The 23,756-nt window shown below is 44.6% G+C and overlaps 1 protein-coding gene, 1 long non-coding RNA gene and 1 pseudogene across 3 annotated transcripts in view; 2 read left to right on the forward strand and 1 right to left on the reverse strand.

Moving 5' to 3' along the window:
- LOC308638623 (uncharacterized protein) overlaps window positions 1–23,756 on the forward strand; it is a gene marked incomplete at its 3' end in the record, with an annotated part of 126,577 nt that overhangs the window by 64,457 nt on the left and 38,364 nt on the right. Inside the window, exons 17-29 of the mRNA XM_081276243.1 lie at window positions 7,929–8,036; window positions 8,647–8,675; window positions 8,760–8,841; window positions 11,288–11,361; window positions 13,260–13,353; window positions 15,855–15,962; window positions 16,608–16,636; window positions 16,721–16,802; window positions 18,583–18,656; window positions 19,793–19,886; window positions 22,085–22,192; window positions 22,990–23,018; window positions 23,103–23,184. Coding sequence (XP_081132369.1) covers window positions 7,929–8,036; window positions 8,647–8,675; window positions 8,760–8,841; window positions 11,288–11,361; window positions 13,260–13,353; window positions 15,855–15,962; window positions 16,608–16,636; window positions 16,721–16,802; window positions 18,583–18,656; window positions 19,793–19,886; window positions 22,085–22,192; window positions 22,990–23,018; window positions 23,103–23,184 — 993 coding nt within the window. The remainder of the gene's footprint in view (window positions 1–7,928; window positions 8,037–8,646; window positions 8,676–8,759; window positions 8,842–11,287; window positions 11,362–13,259; window positions 13,354–15,854; window positions 15,963–16,607; window positions 16,637–16,720; window positions 16,803–18,582; window positions 18,657–19,792; window positions 19,887–22,084; window positions 22,193–22,989; window positions 23,019–23,102; window positions 23,185–23,756) is intronic.
- LOC308638678 lies at window positions 212–2,089 on the forward strand. Its single transcript, XR_014019903.1, has 4 exons — window positions 212–293; window positions 906–934; window positions 1,019–1,100; window positions 1,884–2,089. It is a non-coding gene; the product is annotated as an uncharacterized lncRNA (long non-coding RNA).
- Window positions 6,079–7,744, reverse strand: LOC308638567 (transcription initiation factor TFIID subunit 13-like; annotated as a pseudogene). Its single transcript has one exon. The product of its transcript is annotated as a transcription initiation factor TFIID subunit 13-like (transcript).

The raw sequence follows: 23,756 nt of genomic DNA on the forward strand, positions 1-23,756 counted from the left end.
TATTATTCAAACACTAAAACTCTTGGTCATCTATGGGTGTTTGTGTGTGTCTCTCTGTGTGTGTGTGAGAGAGTATGTGTGTGATGAAAGATCACTGATATCTAATAAAGCTGTGACCTTCCATTTCACCTTGGCCCTTTGGATCGCCATGACTCAGTATTTCACACTGGTCAAATCTTATATCTTAGATATGGGATCTATCTGTTCTCCAAGGGGATCACGAAAGTCTAATCCAGTTACGCCAGAGAATACAGGAGAAGAGGATGCACAAGAGGAACCAGCGTCCCACAGGGGTATGAGAAACAAACCATAGGTGTCCTAATGTGGTCCCTGTCCAAGTATGTATCTCAGCTCACTACTTCACATGTTTCGCTTTGTGGAGAAATGAACCTGACCTTCCCCTGGAGTCTGGGCACAGCTTTGGCCTTCCTGAACCAAAATGGAAGGACAAATGGAAGAAATGTAACAATCCTAGGGATCAAACCTTCCCATAGGTTTCTAGTGAGATATGTACTTTGGCTGGTTTTGTTTCCGTTTTTACTTGGGCTTTGCCATTGACTCTCTCAGGGCCCCTCTTGGAGGCTGCCATGGGAGATGGCTGAGCTCCCCATCAGTCTGCACCTTGGCATTGGCATAGGTTCCCTTTCTGTTTTATTTATGATCATTGAACACATAACCTCAGTTTTGTGAAAGAAACTGCATGTTCCAGGAAACCTATTCACGAAGCTCCTTTAGTAGCTTTGAGTCATATGACTGTTGTTGGTCAGAACCAGCCAGCGTGGAAACCCAGCAGGTAGCATGCTGTTGAGCAGAGTGAAACCATGCACCTCAGCTCTATGTGGAGGAAGGTATGAGTTGTGTTGTCCTCTTCACCTGGATTGACAGTGTGTCCCTTTGTGTTTCAGCATCTCGGGACGCCTCTGCTTGCACGAAGGTAATTAAAGCTCTACATTGATGCTGAATGGTTCCCTTTGCAGTGGGGAGGTGCACACTCTTTATGTCCTCTCTTCTTTCCAAGCACGCTGAGCCCCCCGTCACAGTAAAGGAGCCCGACCCATGTCCAGGACCAGGGAAGGCGGAAGCAGAGACGGTCAGATCAGGTAAGTTTGCACTACAACGTTCCAGGGAACTCTGTGTGAAAACAACTGAAATGCTAGCAGCCTTCCCACGTGTAAGGTCGTTGTCCCAAGGAGGTGGGAGGATGTGACCCCAATGTCTGGCAGTCATCTCAGCACATGATCTCTCCTCCGTCTTCCTGGGAACATCCCTCCATTCTGAACTGCTTCCCCTCCATTTCATACTGGGGCTTTCTCATGGATCTCTGATCCTGTTTCCATTCTCCCTGTTTCCAGCCTTTGGGGGAGATCTAGCTACTGTGCAAATGTCACCTGAGCCTCTGCTCAGAATGTGAAAGGCCTGCCTTCTCAAACTTCCTAGAAATCTTTCCTAACAGGAGCTGTGCCTCACTGAGTCCTTATGCCTGTCCCTCCTTCCCTGTGCTCTGCATCAGTCCTCACCATCCCTCTATCCTGACACAACGCAGACCCATTTTACACCTGCCTCTGTGTGGGCCTGCAGCTTTCATGTTCTCACCATCTCCTTCCTGGCTACTCTCTTCTTGCTTCTCTCTGCACCTTCTTCCAGAAAAACCACAATCTTGAGACCTTTTCTCTGCCTGCTCGGGTCCTGGTGCCACTCACTGCCAGACACACAGGTTCCCCATCGCCCTTCCAACCTGAGTCTCATGGGTATAGACTCATCTGCACCAATTTCTCACACTTTCCAGCAGGGAAAACTTAGGTCCCTTGATAGGCACTGCCATGATCCTGTTGTTGTGTTTCTTTGTGTGTGTGTGTGTGTGTGTGTCAGTGTGTGTGTGTGAGTGTGTGTGCGTGCTGTTTTCATGAACTGATCCACTGTGGTGGTCTTCTCCAAGGACGGCTACAGCCTCAGCACTCCCCTCACCCATGGAGAGAAGAGCAGGCTTTTCAGCACCAGTGCAGAGAGCAGCCTTGTGGTCAGACCAGCTCAGGCAGCATTTTTGATCCTGGGTTTCTCCTTAGCAACACACACCAAGGCCCAACTTAGAATGCAGCTTCCTCTTCTTTTTCCTCCCTTGGTCTGAGAAAGATCTGCTCTGGTGTTGGCCTGCAGGTTGTGGGCTGTCTTTGTTTGTGGTACACAGCTTTCTGAATCCATAAGCCCTTCTGAGTGTCCAGTGTGAAATTTGAATGAACCCCTCTTCCACTCAGCTGCTGAGAAGCTCTTGACCCACTTCTTGGGGCTCCACACAATGGTGCAGCTTAGAATGCAGCCATCGTTTTCCCCACACTCAGCCCTTCTTTCATGTGGAAGTTCAAGTTTGTTTCTGAACAAATCACATTGACCTTGAGCAGATGAATCTTGGAGATGCGGTGTGCATTGAACCTGGTGTCCTGTTGTGTGTTGACGATTTGGATCAGGAACAGTACTCCATGAAGAAGTCATTGTTGGTTGGGTGCAGATGGACAGGCACATCTTATCCACAGCTGCTTGTAAGTCAGAGGCTGAAGAATGGCTGTGTTCAGTCCAGTCAGCAGAGGACTCCAGTTGCCAACTAAAATGGCCAAGGGATAGAACTAAGTGTAGAGTAGTTGACAAGATTGCACAAGTGCCTGGGTCCAACCCAAGGTGCAAACACAAGGAAAGGAAAACCGTGGAACATGCAAATCAGGAGTTCCTCACCTGACCTTCAACTTACTTGGAAAGTGTATTTGGGAACATTTAGTTGTACTGGTGTTACAGTTACTGCTTTCTATTTTCATTGATATTCACTCATCTAACTCTGTCCTAAGGACTATGAGTAAATGTATTCACTTGTCAGCAGAGAACCTTTTTGATGTGACCTCAGAGGAAGAGCATGAGAGTTCTGATGACACTCAACATAGCCAGCCACAGGTATGTCAACATGCAACTCGTTTATTCCGGGTTTCCTCTTGTTTTCCTTCCTAGAAGAAAGTAGAGGAGGCCAGGTGAAAATACCTTTCAAATAGTGTTTTAGGATACAAGCATCATATGACTTAACTTGAAAAAACCTCCTTAATCTGAAAATACCATTAAAAATCACGTCAACTTAGAGCTAAACTTTTTTTAGTGATGGAGGCAAAACATTTCTAAATGCCACTTGTCCTTCCATGTGAGTTAGCTTCTTGAAATGGAAAATGTTGAGATGAAACTTGACACTGAAGAATAAGCCCCTGGACTGTGGGTGGTGTAAGTGTGATGGCCAGTAAATGCATTCATGTGGAAGGGTGATGGTTGCCAAAGGCTCAACATCCTGGTGAAAATCACTCGTCATTCGCTCCAAGTTGAAGGATTTTTATTCTGTGGTAGCCTTTCCATTTAGTTTCTCATGCAGGCAGAAAATCCATCAATATGTTGACTAGTTTGATCAAATGTCTTTAGTGTGTGTTAAGAAAATGTATTTGAATGCAGCAATGGGGGAATGATGGAATTTGGAGATGCCGTCTCACCATGTTTTCTGACATTGCCAACATTCCCAGGGCAAGATTTAGGTAGCATGCATCTAGATGTATGTCACTTGGCCTGCACGTGTGGGTCCTTGAGCAGGGGTCTGACTCCAGAGTCAAATCCCCAAGTGAACACCTAAGTCTCATATTTCAAAATGAAAACTTTGTCAGTCCAGCGTTTACAGTGTGTAATCCCACATAATATCAAGCATATTCCTTAAAACTCTTTTTTAAGACTTGAAAACCTTCTTACATGTGATGGGGAATAGGAAGGAGGAGGGAGAGTTACAATGAATTTTGTTCCTTCTGTCCTTTAGGGTATGTACACCTCTGTTAGTGTGTTGTCAGGGGATGCCTTTTCTGTGACCTCCGTCCTGCCTTTACCAAATCCAGAGCCATAGGGAGATTCGGCTTTATCTGAAACAGAACTACTTGTTTGCCCTAGTGAAATTATGCCTGTTCAACCTCTAATTGTCTACATTTTATTTAGCTGCTTTCAAGACCAAAAATTGGGTGGTGTCTAAAAGAGTGGTCACGAAATCTTCATGCACATGATTGGAGTCATTCATTTTGCAGATACTCTCTGAGGGTCATCTGCAGATGCGCATATCTCAATCATCTGGAGAGAAACATTATAAAGCAAAAGAGGAAGCAGACGGACATGACTGTGGTAAGAACAGCACCCTCTACACAGTTCTGGGGGCGGAATATCGATTTCTAACAAGAGCACTGGTTACTCTAATATTTTGAGAAATGAACCTAGTAAACAGGTAGAATTGAGAAAGCCAGAAAGAAAATGAGTTGTCTCTCTTAAGATCCAGAGTCCAGCCACAGGTTACACTGAGGGTGTCCCTCTTAGTTTCTCTACAGGACACACACAGTCATAGGGGAGTTGGAAATCATGCAGTGCAGAGGAGAAAGGGTGATAAATACTGAGAAGGGCAGAGAGAGAGAGAGAGAGAGAGAGAGAGAGAGAGAGAGAGAGAGAGAGAGAGAGAACGAGAACACACAGCGAGTAAATGAAGGAAAAGAAGCCATGGAGGCAGAGAAATTTCAGTCACGTGCCAGATGGAAAAGACCACTATATTCAAGGTGTGGAGAGAACATGGGAGTTTGCAGTTATGCCCGTGCCTCAAGGTGTGAATACGTTTTCTAACATATTTCTAACCACTCATTCCCGCCTTAGTTGTCACTAAAAAGGAACTCACATGTGGAGAACTGATCACGAATCAAAACAGTATTTTTTTTTTTGGCTGGATTGGCTTAATTTGGTTTCTTTTTGAAACTGAAATGTTCATGAAACTATGTGTGTAGTCGTATGTTTATATAAAACAATATCGTAGACATTCTTGCTGCTTACCTGGGACGATGCACAGAGGGCAGAGATAGTGGGATGGGGAGTGGAATGGTGTGCAAATGATCATACACAAATCCATAAGTGTCTGACCCCTACTTTGGAGAATCTGGACAGGAGAAGGGGGAAGAAACAGTGTGAAAGACAGAGAGAGACAGCGAGTAAGTGAAGGAGAAAGGACTCTTCTCACCCCCAGGTTGGGGACCACCATCTGGAGGAAACCTGACTGTTCTTGGAAGGCACATGAGGCAGGAAATGAGCAGCAGACTAAGTAGAGACCCAGACTCTCCAAGTCTAATAGATCCTCTGTTGGAGACCCTGTAGGAAATGCACATTCTGACTGAGCTGGTCTGTGCATCTGTGCTCCTTAGGGTAGAGCTGATGCCGGTCACCAGGATCTGCAGGCCACGCTGTAGAGGGGTCAGGAAGGATTTCCCTTTAGCACAGCTAGCTGCAGAGCTACTGGAGCATGAGTGTGATCAAGGGATTGCATGCATCTTCTTTCCATTTTTTTTCTGCTTAATTTTTTTATACTTCTTTCCTTGTATTAATAGGTTAAGAAACTAAAATTTTCTCAGGTACTTACTTATAGATACTATTTATAAGTGGAATCAAAAAGTTCAGTTTCATAAACAGTAACATTCAGCGATCTCTTTAAATGCAATTTTAATCCTTATTTTAAGCTAAGGGCAATAATTTAATGCAATAAGCTATAGTCACACAAAACCTGTATACACTGAACTACAAAAGTGGTTTTTATATCTACATCTGGTTTTATTCAACTACACATTTCCACAAGTACTTACAAATATGTTAAAAAAGATTTTAAAAAACTATCTCAAATGCTTATCCTACCACTAGCTCATTAGACCTTGCCATTCCTGCTACTAAAAGTAGATGATTGGGAAAAATGAGTTTTAAAACTTAAAAAGTAACCTAAGTCCTGAAAGGTCTTAAATCAAAAAAGTCTTTCAACATGGAAGCATCAATATGAAACTTTAAGTTTCTAAAAATGAATAAATAAATAAATAAATCACTCTTTAGAAAATATTAAAACAAATTATCATTTAAGACACATAAACATTCTTACAAAAATTTATATTTTCAAATATCATCTCCTTAAAAGAAAAACCAGATTACTCTCTTTAATAATATCTCAGACCACTGTTGTCTAAAAACTTCAGAATATGTAAGGCATATTTTTCAGCTGTGATAGTCAAAATGACATTTTGATCTCACATATTAAACAGCTATAGGATAGCTTATAATGGCACAAATCTGCAATTTTCACAGTAAAGGAGCCTGACCCATGTCCAGGACCAGGGAAGGCAGAAGCAGAGACGGTCAGATCAGGTAAGTTTGCACTACAACGTTCCAGGGAACTCTGTGTGAAAACAACTGAAATGCTAGCAGCCTTCCCACGTGTAAGGTCGTTGTCCCAAGGAGGTGGGAGGATGTGACCCAATGTCTGGCAGTCATCTCAGCACATGATCTCTCCTCCGTCTTCCTGGGAACATCCCTCCATTCTGAACTGCTTATCTTACCATTAGCACATAAATACTACTTCATCCTTTATCTAGGTAGTCAAAAGTCAGAAGGACCTGCATCATTTGTAAGGTACTTTAACTTCTGTGTAGTCATTAAAACTCACTAAGTAATTCAAGTATAGTCATGTAAAGGGAATTAGAGGCTCAAGGATCACTCTAGAATCAAAGACATGAAAATAATGGCTGAAAACTCTGTATATCCATCTTTGTATTTACATGCCTTGATATTAGGACATTACTGTACAAAATACACAATTATTATGATTTCCACAGAAGATAAATGAAATTTCATTAAGTACAAAAATTATCAAGATCATCCATAGTTTGCTTCATCAACTGCTGTTCTTGCTCGTTTCAATTCTTCATTGATGGTAAGCAAGTCTTTAACCCTAGCACCCTTCCTTGGGTCCATTTGAATAAAGAAGACGATATTTTCAACTTGTACTCGACCTTGTCTGCCAATTGACATTGCCCTGGGAGTCATTTCAGTGATGAACTCTGTGACAAGGTCTTCAAGAATAGCCACTGACTCAGTGTACCGATTCTGGTCATCCGCAAACCCATACATCATACATTGTAATTCTTTAGAAAAAAGTCTCTCTTTTACCCTGTCCACCTTCTGCACTTCCTCCAATTTCTTCATTTTCTTCCTCAATGTTCGGGTTTTCTTCCTTGTCAGCCATTCCACTAGCCACCAGCCCACAGCGCCCGTCTTCTCTGCATTCTGATCCTGTCTCTTGCAAGGGGAAGAACTCAAGTACTAGACTTAAATTTCTTAGGTCTACTCCCTAAATTGAGGATTAAGGGGGAGTGGGGACAATCCATATGTAGAATGTCATAAACAGAGAGAATCAAGAACACAGATTGAGATGTTGCTTTGAAAAGTCCCAGGGATGGAGAAATTGGGAATGAACAAAGAATGTTAGCTGGGTAATCTTGGAAGGAATGATGGGGAAACTGAGAGCAGGCAATTCAGGTGCTATCAGTATATCTAGCTTCCAAAATATGTGAAACTCTGTTGCCCATCCATCGTTTGAGCCTTGAGGAGCTGGTAGATTTGACACATGGCAGCCATGACTGTCTCCTCTCCTTACTTATCAGAAATGCTGCTGACTGTGGGTTGAGTAGAGTCATTCTGAGGAGCAAAATGACATTTCAGAATCATTGGTTATTTTTGAAGATACCTACTTCTTCTTTCCTACTTTGTTACTGAGCTAAATCCTCATCCTTCAAAAAGTAATTCTCATTTTGTAGAAAGCCAGGCCTTTCATGAATATGCTTAAGAAATGAACAAGTTACAACGAAACTCATTTGTAAGCGGAAGTCTTTATAGAGTTATTCTTCAAACACCAAACCTTTTGGTCATCTAAGGGTGTGTGTGTGTGTGTGTGTGTGTGTGTGTGTGTGTGTGTTTTGAAAGATTATTGATATCTGATAAAGCTGTGACCTTCCATTTCACCTTTCCCCTTTGGTATGCCATGACTCAATATTTCACGCTGGTCAAACTTTATTTCTTAGATGTGGGATCTACCTGTTCTCACTCGAGGAGATCACGAAAGTCTAATCTGGCTACACCACAGAATACAAGAGGAGAGGATGCACAAGAGGAACCAGCATCCCACAGGGGTACGAGAAACAAACCATAGGTGTCCTAGCGATTCCTGTCAAAGTATGTATCTCCGCTCACTACTTCACATGTCTCGCTTTGTGGAGAAATGAACCTGACCTTCCCCTGGAGTCTGGGCACAGCTTTGGCCTTCCTGAACCAAAATGGAAGGACAAATGGAAGAAATGTAACAATCCTAGGGATCAAACCTTCCCATAGGTTTCTAGTGAGATATGTACTTTGGCTGGTTTTGTTTCCGTTTTTACTTGGGCTTTGCCATTGAATCTCTCAGGGCCCCTCTTGGAGGCTGCCATGGGAGATGGCTGAGCTCCCCATCAATCTGCACCTTGGCATTGGTATAGGTCCCCTTTCTGTTTTATTTATGATCATCTGACACATAACCTCAGTTCTATGAAATAAAACACATGTTCCAGGAAACCTATTCACGAAGCTCCTTTAGTAGCTTTGAGTCATATGACTGTTGTTGGCCAGAACCAGCCAGCGTGGAAACCCAGCAGGTAGCATGCTGTTGAGCAGAGTGAAACCATGCACCTCAGCTCTATGTGGAGGAAGGTATGAGTTGTGTTGTCCTCTTCACCTGGGTTGACAGTGTGTCCCTTTGTGTTTCAGCATCTCGGGACGCCTCTGAATGCACGAAGGTAATTAAAGCTCTACATTGATGCTGAATGGTTCCCTTTGCAGTGGGGAGGTGCACACTCTTTATGTCCTCTCTTCTTTCCAAGCACGCTGAGCCCCCCGTCACAGTAAAGGAGCCCGACCCATGTCCAGGACCAGGGAAGGCGGAAGCAGAGACGGTCAGATCAGGTAAGTTTGCACTACAACGTTCCAGGGAACTCTGTGTGAAAACAACTGAAATGCTAGCAGCCTTCCCACGTGTAAGGTCGTTGTCCCAAGGAGGTGGGAGGATGTGCCCCAATGTCTGGCAGTCATCTCAGCACATGATCTCTCCTCCGTCTTCCTGGGAACATCCCTCCATTCTGAAGTGCTTCCCCTCCATTTCATACTGGGGCTTTCTCATGGATCTCTGATCCTGTTTCCATTCTCCCTGTTTCCAGCCTTTGGGGAGATCTAGCTACTGTGCAAATGTCACCTGAGCCTCTGCTCAGAATGTGAAAGGCCTGCCTTCTCAAACTTCCTAGAAATCTTTCCTAACAGGAGCTGTGCCTCACTGAGTCCTTATGCCTGTCCCTCCTTCCCTGTGCTCTGCATCAGTCCTCACCATCCCTCTATCCTGACACAACGCAGACCCATTTTACACCTTCCTCTGTGTGGGCCTGCAGCTTTCATGCTCTCACCGTCTCCTGCTTCCTGGCTACTCTCCTCTGTCTGCACCTCCTTCCAGAAAAACCACAATCTTGAGACCTTTTCTCTGCCTGCTTGGGTTCCGGTGCCATTTGCTGCCAGTCATACAAGTTCCCCATCGCCCTTCCAACCCGAGTCTCATGGGTATAGTCCAATCTGCACCAATTTCTCACACTTTCCAGCAGGGAAAACTTGGGTCCCTTGACAGGCACTGCCATTTTTATGCCACATTCGTGGGATCCTAGTAGACCTCCAGGAGCCAAATCGGATGCAAGCACACAAGGGTCTTATTGCAAGCTGGAGGCTGGACTCACAACCGTTTCCGGCGCAGCGGTCCCAGGGAGTGAGTCCTGGTCCTTTGTTCAGTGAGATTTTATAGGTTTTGGGGTGATACTCTATGTGTCACAACATCACACAGCAAATCATTCCATACTGTGGGAAAATCAAACAACTCTTAACACTGATTACCACATTCAATGCCAGGAACAACTTGGGTAGGGGTGATTGGTTAGTACGAGGGAGGGGTTCATTTGAAGTGATTGGTTTAGGCCATGAGGGGTGTCCGTGCTAAACTACATGGTTTCCCAACATGTTATCAACCACCATAAACTACTTGGGGGTCATCTGGCATCCCAGATATTTTCCCTGTCTTATGCTGATTGGAGGTTGCTAGGAGGTTGTTATGATTCCTCACCTAGCCTGACTGAGTCAGGAACACCTGGCACCCCAGACCTCTCCAGTTATTTACAGACGAACAACTCAGCAGGGTGGGTATGTGGTAGGAGTGCTCTGTGGGTTTTTCCAAGGACAAGGGTCACGCCTCCTTCCTTAGGACAGGCCTTGGGGTAGAAGCTGCTGTTATTTATGTATTTTTAAAAATGGAATCACATTAGTTTCTCACCATGAGCCTGTTGTTGTGTTTCTTTGTGTGTGTGTGTGTGTGTATTTGTGTGCGTGCACACTGTTTTCATGAGCTGAATCAAAGAAACCACTGTGGTGCTCTTCCCCGAGGACGGCTACAGCCTCAGCACTCCCCTCACCCATGGAGAGAAGAGCAGGATTTTCAGCACCAGTGCAGAGAGCAGCCTTGTGGTCAGACCAGCTCAGGCAGCATTTTTGATCCTGGGTTTCTCCTTAGCAACACACACCAAGGCCCCACTTAGAATGCAGCTTCCTCTTCTTTTTCCTCCCTTGGTCTGAGAAAGATCTGCTCTGGTGTTGGCCTGCAGGTTGTGGGCTGTCTTTGTTTGTGGTACACAGCTTTCTGAATCCATAAGCCCTCCTGAGTGTCCAGTGTGAAATTTGAATGAACCCCTCTTCCACTCACCTTGCTGAGAAGCTCTTGACCCACTTCTTGGGGCTCCACGCCGTGGCGCAGCTTAGACTGCAGCTTGGTCTAGACCATGGTTTTCCCACACTCAGCCCTTCCTTCATGTGGAAGTTCAAGTTTGTTTCTGAACAAATCACATTGACCTTGAGCAGATGATTCTTGGAGATGTGCTGTGCATTGAACCTGGTGTCCTGTTGTATGTTGACGATTTGGATCAGGAACAGTACTCCATGAAGAAGTCATTGTTGGTTGGGTGCAGATGGACAGGCACATCTTATCCACAGCTGCTTGTAAGTCAGAGGCTGAAGAATGGCTGTGTTCAGTCCAGTCAGCAGAGGACCCCGGTTGCCAACTAAAATGGCCGAGGGATAGAACTAAGTGTAGAGTAGTTGACAAGATGGCACAAGTGCCTGGTCCAACCCAAGGTGCAAACACTAGGAAAGGAAAACCGTGGAACATGGAAATCGGGAGTTCCTCACCTGACCTTCAACTTACTTGGAAAGCGTATTTGGGAACATTTAGTTGTACTGGTGTTACAGTTACCGCTTTCTACTTAGATCGACATTCACTTATCTAACTCAGTCCTAAGGACTGTGAGTAAATGTATTCACTTGTCAGCAGAGAACCTTTTTGATGTGACCTCAGAGGAAGAGCATGAGAGTTCTGGTGACACTCAACATAGCCAGCCACAGGTATGTCAACATGCAACTCGTTTATTCCGGGTTTCCTCTTGTTTCCCTTCCTAGAAGAAAGTAGAGGAGGCCCGGTGAAAATACTTTTGAAAGTAGTCTTTAGAATTTAGGCATCATAATTTATGACTTAACTTCTTTTTTTTTAAATTATCATTTCTACAGTTTTATTTATCATCATGAATATTGAGCATATAATTTTAAGAAAGAAAATATAATAAAATCTTTGCAAATAATTTTTCTTTTACATTAGACTTCATATTTTAAGTTCAATACAACCTTTTCAAAAGAATTATAATAATTTTTCAGATGACAAGATATGTATTCTTTTTGTTAATTTGCTAAACCTCATTTCTTTTCTTTTTATTGGTTGTTCACAACATTACAAAGCTCTTGACATATCATATTTCATACATGAGATTCAAGTCGGTTATGAACTCCCATTTTTACCCCATATACAGATTGCAGAATCACATCGGTTACACATCCGCAATTTTACATAATGCCCTATTAGTAATTGTTGTATTCTGCTACCTTTCCTATCCCCTACTATCCCCCCTCCTCCCCTCCCATCTTCTCTCTCTACCCCATCTACTGTAATTCATTTCCCTCCATGTTTATTTTCCCATTCCCCTCACAACCTCTTATATGTAATTTTGTATAGCAATGAGGGTCTCCCTCCATTTCCATGCAATTTCCCTTTTCTCTCCCTTTCCCTCCCATCTCATGTCTCTGCTTAATGTTGATCTTTTCTTCCTACTCTTCCTCCCTGCTCTGTTCATAGTTGCTCTCATTATATCAAAGAAGACATTTGGTATTTGTTTTTTAGGGATTGGCTAGCTTCACTAAGCATAATCTGCTCTAATGCCATCCATTTCCCTGCAAATTCCATGGTTTTATGACTTAACTTCTAAAAACCCCCTTAAGTGGTTAGAATCTAAAAAATAGCATTAGAAATCATGTCAACTTAGAGCTAGACTTTATTTTGTGATGGAGGCAAAAGGTATCTAAATGCCACTGGTGCTTCCACATGAGAAAGCTTCTAGAAAAGGAAAACATTGGGATGAAAAAGTACCTGGCATGAATGGTGTAAGTGTGATGGCCACTGAATGCATTCCTGCAGAAAGGTGATGGTTGCCAAATGCTCAACATCCTGGAGAAAATCACTCGTTATTTGTTCCAAGCTGAACAATTTTTATTTGTGTTGACCTTTCCATTTCGTTTCTCATGCATGCAGAAAATCGGTCAATATATTGATTATTTTGATCAAAATGTCTTTAGTGTGTGTTTAAGAAATGTATTTGGATGCAGCAACGGGGGGGGGGAATGATGGAATTTGGAGATGCCATCTCACCATGTTTTCTCACATTGCCAGCATTCCCAGGGCAAGGTTTAGGTAGCATGCATCTAGATGTATATCACTTGGCCTGTATGTGTGGGTCCTTGGGCAGGGGTCTGTCCCAGTGTCAGATCCCCAAGTGAACACCTAAGTCTCATATTTTAAAATTGATCAGTCCAGGATTTATAATGTGTAATCCCATGTAATATCAAGCATACTCCTCAAAGCTCTTTCAAATACGAATTGATAAACCCTCTTATATGTGAAGGGGAATGGGAAGGAGGGAGAGTTGAAATGAATTTCGTTCTTCCTGTCTTTTGGGGTGTGTTCACCTCTGTTAGCATGTTGTCAGGGAATGCCTTTTCTGGTACCTCCATCCTGCTTTTACCGAATCCAGAGCCATTAAAAGATAAAGAGTTCAGGTTCATCCAGAGCACAAATGCTAGGGTGCCCTGTGGAAAGGATGAGGGTTCAGTCTGGACTTATCTACATTTTAGTCAGACCAAAAATTGGGTGGAGTCAAAAAGGGTGGTCATGAAATCTTCATGCATTCATTTTGCAGATATTCTCTGGGGCTCATCTGCAGATGCAGGCTTCTCACTCATCTGGTGAGAAACAACATAGAGTAAAGGAGGAAACAGATGGACATGACCGTGGTAAGAAGGACATAGTCTACACAGTTCTGGGGGCAGAGTATCGATTTCTAACATGAGCACTGGTTACTCTAATCTTGGAGAAATGAACCTAGTAAACAGAATTGAGAAAGCCAGAAAGATAATGAGCAAGACCCAAAGTCCAGCTGCAGGTTACACTGAGGGTGTCCCTCTTAGTTTCTCTACAAGACACACACAGTCACAGGGGAGTTGGAAATCATGCAGTGCAGAGGGGAAGAGGTAATAAACACTGAGAAGGGCAGAGAGAGAGAGAGAACACAGCGAGTAAATGAAAAGAAGCCGTGGAGGCAGAGAAATTTCAGTCACGTGCCAGATGGGAAAGACCAGTGTATTCAACGTGTGGAAAGAACATCATGGGAGTTTGCAGTTATGCACGTGCCTCAAGATGTGACGTATGTTTTCTGACCTCTCATTCCCATCTTAGTTGTCACTAAAAAGGAACTCACATGAGAAGAACTGATCAAGCAGATAGACAGGTTTTTTTTTTTTTTTAAATTTGGTTTTGAAACTGAAATGTTCATGAAACCATGTGTGACGTTACACGTTTATATGAAAGAATATCATAGAGTTTCTTGCTGCTTACCTGGGACGATGCACAGAGGGCAGAGATAGTGGGATGGGGAGTGGAATGGTGTGCAAATGGTTATGCCCAAATCCATAAGTGTCTAACCCCTACTTTGGAGAATCTGGACAGGAGAAGGGGGAAGAAACCGTGTAAAAGGCAGAGAAAGAAAGTGAGTAAGTGAAGGAGAAAGGACTCTTCTCACCCCCAGGTTGGGGACCACCATCTGGAGGAAACCTGACTATTCTTGGAAGGCACATGAGGCAGGGAAATGAGCAGCAGACTAAGTAGAGACCCAGACTCTCCAAGTCTAATAGATCCTCTGTTGGGGACCCTGTAGGAAATGCACATTCTGACTGGGCTGGTCTGTGCATCTGCGCTCCTTAGGGTGGAGCTGATGCCAGTCACCAGGATCTGCAGGCCACGCTGTAGAGGGGTCAGGAAGGATTTCCCTTTAGCACAACTAGCTGCAGAGCCACTGGAGCATGAGTGTGATCAAGGGATTGCATGCATCTTCTTTTCTTTCTGATCTTGTCTCTTGCAAGGGGGAGGGACTCACGTACAGGATTTATATTTCTTAGGTCTCCTCACTAAATTGGGGAATAAGGAGGAGTGGGGACAACCCATAGAGAGAATCAAGACCACAGATTGAGATGTTCTTTTGAAAAGAGTTGTCGCTTTCCCTGTGCCTTAAACACGCAGACCTTTTGCCCACCGAGGATGCCACTTGCCGGGTTGCTCAGGACTAAAACACCCAGCAGTCAACTTTAGGGGAATTGGGCTAAATGGGCTGCGCGAAAAAAACCACACAAGAGACAGAAATACTTTTTTCTTTGGAGTTGCTGTCCCATTCCTCTGACCTTAAGTGTCTGCAGAAAGAGATCAAGCTCACACATGCTGATGCCTTTTATTGAGGAGAAGCTATTCAAATGCGGCAAGGGGTCAGGTTTCAAGATGCTGAGTCTAGCTTCATGATGTCCACTGTCAGCAGGTTGACAGACATTTAGATAGGCCACACCCAAGGGCACAGTAAGAGAAGGGGACACACAAAAAGGTGTTTCCATGGAACATTCTATCCCAAACAGGGTGAGGGATAATATTACAAAGGAACAGGAGAGCGTAGCTCCACCCAGGGGGATTCAGGAAGACAAGCCCACGCATGAAGAGAGTCACTCAGTTACCTGCTAGTCCGTCTCCCAAAGAAAAGTCCCAGGGAAGGAGAAATGGGAAATGAATGAAGTTAGCTGGGTAATCTTGGAGGGAATGATGGGGAAACTGAGAGCAGACAATTCAGGGGCTATCTGTATATGTAGCTTCCAAAATATGTGAGACTCTATTACCCGTCCATCATTTGAGCCAGGAGGGGCTGGTAGAGTTGAGACAAACTGCAGCCATGACCATCTCCTCTCAGTCCCCACCAGATACACTGCTGGCTGTGGGTCGAATGGAGTCATTCTGAGGAGCAAAATGACATTTCAGAATCATGTATTGTTCTTGACAGCTGCTACTTCTGTCTTTTCTTCCCTCCCTCCCTCCCATTTGCACTCTCTCACGCTCTCTCACTCTCTCTCGCTCTCTTTTCCTCTTGCCTGAATATGAAATCATGGCAATGGACATTCTGGAAATTCACTTTGTTACTTCAAAAAGTAATTCTAATTTTGTGCAAAGCCAGGCCTTTCACGAATACATTTAAGAAATGAGGAAGTTCCTCAGAACAAAACTCGTTTGTAAACGGAATTTTTTATAGAGTTTGTTCTTCAAGCATCCAAAATCTGGGTCATATATGGGTGTTTGTTTGTTTGTGTGTGTGTGTGTGAGAGAGATGAATGATTATTGATAAAGTTGTGACCTTCCAATTTCACCTTGGTCCTTTGGATCGCCATGTCTCAATCGTTTACACCGAACAAACCTTATTTCTTAGATATGGGGTCTATCTGTTCTCACTCGAGGGGATCACGAAAGTCTAATCCGGTTATACCAGAGAATACAGGAGAAGAGGATGCACAAGAGGAACCAGCGTCCTACAGGGGTATGAGAAACAAACCATAGGTGTCCTAGTGTCCCTGTCAAAGTATCTCAGCTCACTACTTCACATGTCTTGCTTTGTTGAGAAATGACAGGTTTCTAGTAAGATATGTACTTTGAATGGTGTTTTTTGGCGGGGGAGGGCTGGGTTGGTTGGTTTGTTTCTTTCTTTCTTTTTATGTGGTGCTGAGAATCAAACCCAGGGCCTCACATGTACAAGGCAAGCACTCAGTCACTGAGCCACAAACCCAGCCCTTTGGCTGGGATTTTTTTCTGTTTTTACTTGGGCTTTGCCATTGAATCTCTCAGGGTCCCTCTTCGTGGCTGCCATGGGAGGTTGCTGAGCTCCCCATCAGTCTGCACCTTGGCATTGCTATAGGTACCCTTTTCTGTCCTATTTATGCCTGTTTGACACATAACCTCAGTTTTGTGAAAGAAACTGCATGTTTCAGGAAACCTATTCACGAAGCTCCTCTATTAGCTTTCAGTCACGTGACTGTTGTTTGGCCAGAACCAGCCAGCGTGGAAACTCAGCAGACAACGTACTGTTGAGCAGAGCAAAACCATGCACCTCAGCTCTATGTGGAGGAAGGTCTGAGTTGTGTGGTCCTCTTCACCTGGATTGACAGTGTGTCCCTTTGTGTTTCAGCATCTCGGGACGCCTCTGCTTGCACGAAGGTAATTAAAGCTCTACATTGATGCTGAATGGTTCCCTTTGCAGTGGGGAGGTGCACACTCTTTATGTCCTCTCTTCTTTCCAAGCACGCTGAGCCCCCCGTCACAGTAAAGGAGCCCGACCCATGTCCAGAACCAGGGAAGGCAGAAGCAGTGACAGTCAGATCAGGTAAGTTGCACTACAACATTCCAGGGAACTCTGTGTGAAAACAACTGAAATGCTAGCAGCCTTCCCACGTGTAAGGTCGTTGTCCCAAGGAGGTGGGAGGATGTGCCCCAATGTCTGGCAGTCATCTCAGCACGTGATCTCTCCTCCGTCTTCCTGGGAACATCCCTCCATTCTGAAGTGCTTCCCCTCCATTTCATACTGGGGCTTTCTCATGGATCTCTGATCCTGTTTCCATTCTCCCTGTTTCCAGCCTTTGGGGGAGATCTAGCTACTGTGCAAATGTCACCTGAGCCTCTGCTCAGAATGTGAAAGGCCTGCCTTCTCAAACTTCCTAGAAATCTTTCCTAACAGGAGCTGTGCCTCACTGAGTCCTTATGCCTGTCCCTCCTTCCCTGTGCTCTGCATCAGTCCTCACCATCCCTCTATCCTGACACAACGCAGACCCATTTTACACCTGCCTCTGTGTGGGCCTGCAGCTTTCATCTCTCACCGTCTCCTGCTTCCTGGCTACTCACCTCTCACCTCTCTCTGCACCTCTTTCCAGAAAAACTACCATCTTCGGTACCTTTTCTCTGCCTGCTCGGGTCCTGGTGCTGCTCACTGCCAGACACACAGGTTCCCCATCACCCTTCCAACCCGAGTCTCATGGGTATAGACTCATCTGCATCAGTTTCTCTCATATTTTAGTTCGCACAGCTGAAGTCCCTTGATAGGCACTGCCACTGCCATGATCCTGTTGTTGTGTTTCTTTTTGCGTGTGTGAGTGAGTGTGTGAGTGTGTGTGTGTGTGTGTGTGTGTGTCAGTGTGTGTGCATGCTGTTTTCATGAACTGATCCACTGTGGTGCTCTTCCCCGAGGACGGCTACTGCCTAGCACTCCCCTCACCCATGGAGAGAAGAGCAGGCTTTTCAGCACCAGTGCAGAGAGCAGCCTTGTGGTCAGACCAGCTCAGGGATCATTTTTGATCCTGGGTTTCTCCTTAGCAACACACACCAAGGCCCCACTTAAAATGCAGCTTCCTCTCCTCTCCCTCCTTTGGTCAGAGGCAGATCTGCTCTGGTGTTGGCCTGCAGGTTGTGGGCTGTCTTTGTTTGTGGTACACAGCTTTCTGAACCCATAAGCCCTTCTGAGTGTCCAGTGTGAAATTTGAATAAAACCCATCTTCCACTCAGCTGCTGAGAAGCTCTTGACCCACTTCTTGGGGCTCCCCGCCGTGGCGCAGCTTAGAATGCAGCCATCGTTTCCCCCACACTCAGCCCTTCTTTCATGTGGAAGTTCAGGTTTGTTTCTGAACAAATCACATTGACCTTGAGCAGATGAATCTTGGAGATGTGCTGTGCATTGAACCTGGTGTCCTGTTGTGTGTTGACGATTTGGATCAGGAACAGTACTCCATGAAGAAGTCATTGTTGGTTGGGTGCAGATGGACAGGCACATCTTATCCACAGCTGCTTGTAAGTCAGAGGCTGAAGAATGGCTGTGTTCAGTCCAGTCAGCAGAGGACTCCAGTTGCCAACTAAAATGGCCAAGGGATAGAACTAAGTGTAGAGTAGTTGACAAGATTGCACAAGTGCCTGGTCCAACCCAAGGTGCAAACACAAGGAAAGGAAAACCGTGGAACATGCAAATCAGGAGTTCCTCACCTGACCTTCAACTTACTTGGGAAGCGTATTTGGGAACATTTAGTTGTACTGGTGTTACAGTTACCGCTTTCTATTTTGATTGATATCCACTCATAACTCTGTCCTAAGGACTGTGAGTAAATGTATTCACTTGTCAGCAGAGAACCTTTTTGATGTGACTTCAGAGGAAGAGCATGAGGGTTCTGGTGACACTCAACATAGCCAGCCACAGGTATGTCAACATGCAAATCGTTTATTCCGGGTTTCCTCTTGTTTTCCTTGTTGAAGAATAAAGGAGGCCAGGTGGAATTACTTTTGAAGTAGTCTTTAGGGGTTTAGGCATCATAATTTATGGCTTAACATCTAACAACATCCTTAGAATTTGAAAATAGCATTAGAAATCATGTCTACTTAGAGCTAAACTTTATTTAGTGATGGAGGCAAATGTTTGTAAATGCCGCTTGTTCTTCCACGTGAGAAAGGTGTTTGAAAGGGAAAACATTGAGGTGAAACACACTGAGGAATAAGTACCCAGACCATGAATGGTGTAAATGTGATGGCCGCTGAATGCGTACATGCAGAAGGGTGATCATCAGCAAAGGCTCAACATTCTGTAGCAAATCACTTGTCATTCGCTCCAAGTGGAATGATTTTTATTCTGTGATAGCCTTTCCATTTCGATTCTCATGCATGCAGAAAATCGGCCAATATGTTGACTATTTTGATCAAAACATCTTTACTGTGTGTTAAATGTATTTGGATGCAGCATGGGGGAATGATGGAATTTGGAGATACTGTCTTACCATGTTTTCTCACATTGCCAGCATTTCCAAGGTGAATTTTAGGTAGCATACATCTAGATGTATGTCACTTGGCCTGCACATGTGGGTCCTTAGCAGGGATCTGATCCTAGTGTCAGATCCCCAAATGAACATCTAAGTCACATATTTCCAAATGAAAACTTTGTCAGTGCAGCATTTACAATATGTAATCTCACATAATAACAAGCGTATTCCTTAAAACTCTTTTCATGTAAGACTTGAAAACCTTCTTACATATGATGGGGAATGTGAAGGAGAACGACTAACAATGACTTTGTTCCTCCTCTTCTTTGGGGTATGTATACCTCTGTTAGTGTGATGTCAGGGGATGCCTTTGCTGTGACCTCCGTCCTGCTTTTACCCAATTCAGAGCTATTAAAGAGAAGAGTTCAGGTTTATCTGGATCGAAAGTGCTAGGTTGCCCTGTGGAAAGGATGACTGTTCAGTCTGGACGCGTCTGCATTTTAATTAGACCAAATATTGGGTTATGCCTAAAAGAGTGGTCACGAAATCTTCATGCAACTCACTGGGGTCATTCATTTTGCAGATATTTTCTGAGGCTCATCCGCAGATGCAGCTTTCTCACTCATCTGGTGAAAAACAACGTAGAGCAAAGGAGGAAACAGATGGACATGACCCTGGTAAGAAGGACATAGTCCACACAGTTCTGGGGGTGGAATATCGATTTCTAACATGAGTGCTGGTTACTCTAATACTTGGAAAAATTAACCTAATAAACAGGTAGAATTGAGAAAGCCAAGCAATGACTTGTCTCTCTTAAGACCCAAAGTCCAGCTGCAGGTTACACTGAGGGTGTCCCTCTTAGTTTCTCTAAAGACACACACAGATCACAGGGGAGTTGGAAATCATGCAGTGCAGAGGGGAAGAGGTAATAAACACTGAGAAGGGCAGAGAGAGAGAGAGAGAGAGAGAGAGAGAGAGAGAGATAGAGAGAGAGAACACAGTGAGTAAATGAAGGAAAAGAAGCCGTGGAGGCAGAGAAATTTCAGTCATGTGCCAGATGGAAAAGACCAGTGTATTTAAGGTGAGGAAAGAACATGGGAGTTTGCAGTTATGCACGTGCCTCAAGGTGTGAATACGTTTTCTCACCACTCACTCCTGTCTTAGTTGTCATTAAAAAGGAACTCACATGTGGAGAACTGATCATGAAGAAGGACAGGTCTTTTTTTAGTTTGGTTTGGTTTTGAAACTGAAATGTTCTTGAAACCATGTGTGACGTTGTATGTTTACATAAAAGAATATCATAGGGGCTGGGGATGTGGCTCAAGCGGTAGCGCGCTCACCTGGCATGCGTGCGGCCCGGGTTCGATCCTCAGCACCACATACCAACAAAGATGTTGTGTCCACCCAGAACTAAAAAATAAATATTAAAAATTCTCTCTCTCTCTCTCTCTCTCTCTCTCTCTCTCTCTCTCTCTCACTCAAAAAAAAAAAAAAAGAATATCATAGAGTTTCTTGCTGCTTACCTGGGACAACGCACAGAGGGCAGAGATAGTGGGATGGGGAATGGAATGGTGTGCAAATGGTTATGCCCAAATCCCTAAGTGTCTGACCCCTACTTTGGAGAATCTGGACAGGAGAAGGGGGAAGAAACATTGAGAAAGGCAGAGAGAGACAGTGAGTAAGTGAAGGAGAAAGGACTCTTCTCACCCCCAGGTTGGGGACCACCATCTGGAGGAAACCTAACTGTTCTTGGAAGACACATGAGGCAGGAAATGAGCAGCAGACTAAGTAGAGACCCAGACTCTCCAAGTCTAATAGATCCTCTGTTGGGGACCCTGTAGGAAATGCACATTCTGACTGAGCTGGTCTGTGCATCTGCGCTCCTTAGGGTAGAGCTGATGCCAGTCACCAGGATCTGCAGGCCACGCTGTAGAGGGGTCAGAAAGGATTTCCCTTTAGCACAACTAGCTGCAGAGCCACTGGAGCATGAGTGTGATCAAGGGATTGCATGCATCTTCTTTTCTTTCTGATCTTGTCTCTTGCAAGGGGGAGGGACTCATGTACAGGATTTATATTTCTTAGGTCTTCTCACTAAATTGGGGAATAAGGAGGAGTGGGGACAATCCATAGAGAGAATCAAGACCACAGATTGAGATGTTCTTTTAAAAAGTCCCAGGACAGAGAAGTGGGGAATGAATGAAGTTAGCTGTGTAATCTTGGAGAAATGATGGGGAAACTGAGAGCAGGAATTCAGGGGCTATCAGTATATCTAGCTTCCAAAATATGTGAGACTCTGTTACCCGTCCATCATCTAAACCAGGAGGGGCTGGTAGAGTTGGGACAAATTGCAGACCATGACCATCTCCTCTCAGTTCCTACCAGACACGCTGCTGGCTGTGGGTCCAATGGAGTCACTCTAAGGAGCAAAATGACATTTCAGAATCTTTGGTTGTTTTTGAAGACACACATACTCACCTCCCTCCCCCCGACTCTTTCTCACTCTTTCTCCTTTCTCTCTTCCTGGTTCCTAAAAATGAAAGCATGGGCCTGGGGATTCTTGAATTTCACTGTTAGTCATCCTTCGAAAAGTAATTCTAATTTTTTATAAAGCCAGGCGATTCACAAATACACTTAAGAAATGAGCAACTTACAGAGAACAAAACTCACTTGTATACAGAAATTTTTATAGACTTATTCTTCAAACACAAACTCTGAGTCATATATGGTGTGTGAGAGAGTGTGTTTGTGTGTAGGTGTGTTAGCGTGTGTATTGAATGATTACTGATATCTGATAAAGCTGTGACCTTCCATTTCACATTGGCCCTTTGGATCACCATGTCTCAGTTGTTTACACTGGTCAAACTTTATTTCTTAGATATGGGATCTATCTGTTCTCACTCGAGGGGATCACGAAAGTCTAGTCCGGTTACACCAGAGAATACAGGAGAAGAGGATGCACAAGAGGAACCAGCGTCCCACAGGGGTATGAGAAACAAACTATAGGTGTCCTAGCGATTCCTGTCAAAGTATCTCAGCTCACTACTTCACATGTTTCACTTTGTGGAGAAATGAACCTGACCTTTCCCTGGAGTCTGGGCACAGCTTTGGCCTTCCTGAACCAAAATGGAAGGATAGGGCTGGGGATGTGGCTCAAGCGGTAGTGCGCTCGCCTGGGAGGCGTGCAGCCGGGGTTCATCCTCAGCACCACATACAAACAAAAATGTCGTGTCCGCCGAAAACTAAAAAATAAATATTAAAATATTCTCTCTCTCTCTCTCTCTCTCTCTCTTTAAAAAAATGGAAGGAAAAATGGAGGAAATGTAAAAATCCTAGGAATCAAACCCTTCCCACAGGTTTCTAGTGAGATATGTACTTTGGCTGGTTTTTTTTTTTTTTTTTTTTTTTTTTTTTTTAACTTGGGCTTTGCCATTGAATCTCTCAGGGCCCCTCTTGGAGGCTGCCATGGGAGATTGCTGAGCTCCCCATCAATCTGCACCTTGGCATTGGCATAGGTCCCCTTTCTGTTTTATTTATGATCATTGGACACATAACCTCAGTTCTATGAAATAAAACACATGTTCCAGGAAACCTATTCACGAAGCTCCTTTAGTAGCTTTGAGTCATATGACTGTTGTTGGCCAGAACCAGCCAGCGTGGAAACCCAGCAGGTAGCATGCTGTTGAGCAGAGTGAAACCATGCACCTCAGCTCTATGTGGAGGAAGGTCTGAGTTGTGTTGTCCTCTTCACCTGGGTTGACAGTGTGTCCCTTTGTGTTTCAGCATCTCGGGACGCCTCTGAATGCACGAAGGTAATTAAAGCTCTACATTGATGCTGAATGGTTCCCTTTGCAGTGGGGAGGTGCACACTCTTTATGTCCTCTCTTCTTTCCAAGCACGCTGAGCCCCCCGTCACAGTAAAGGAGCCCGACCCATGTCCAGAACCAGGGAAGGCAGAAGCAGTGACAGTCAGATCAGGTAAGTTGCACTACAACATTCCAGGGAACTCTGTGTGAAAACAACTGAAATGCTAGCAGCCTTCCCACGTGTAAGGTCGTTGTCCCAAGGAGGTGGGAGGATGTGCCCCAATGTCTGGCAGTCATCTCAGCACATGATCTCTCCTCCGTCTTCCTGGGAACATCCCTCCATTCTGAAGTGCTTCCCCTCCATTTCATACTGGGGCTTTCTCATCATGGATCTCTGATGCTGTTTCCATTCTCCCTGTTTCCAGCCTTTGGGGGAGATCTAGCTACTGTGCAAATGTCACCTGAGCCTCTGCTCAGAATGTGGAAGGCCTGCCTTCTCAAACTTCCTAGAAATCTTTCCTAACAGGAGCTGTGCCTCACTGAGTCCTTATGCCTGTCCCTCCTTCCCTGTGCTCTGCATCAGTCCTCACCATCCCTCTATCCTGACACAACGCAGACCCATTTTACACCTTCCTCTGTGTGGGCCTGCAGCTTTCATGCTCTCACCATCTCCTTCCTGGCTACTCACCTCTCACCTCTCTCTGCACCTCTTTCCAGAAAAACTACCATCTTCGGTACCTTTTC

The sequence above is a fragment of the Spermophilus citellus genome (assembly GCF_964194105.1).
Source record: "Spermophilus citellus genome assembly, chromosome: 19".
NCBI classification, from domain to species: Eukaryota; Metazoa; Chordata; class Mammalia; order Rodentia; family Sciuridae; genus Spermophilus; species Spermophilus citellus.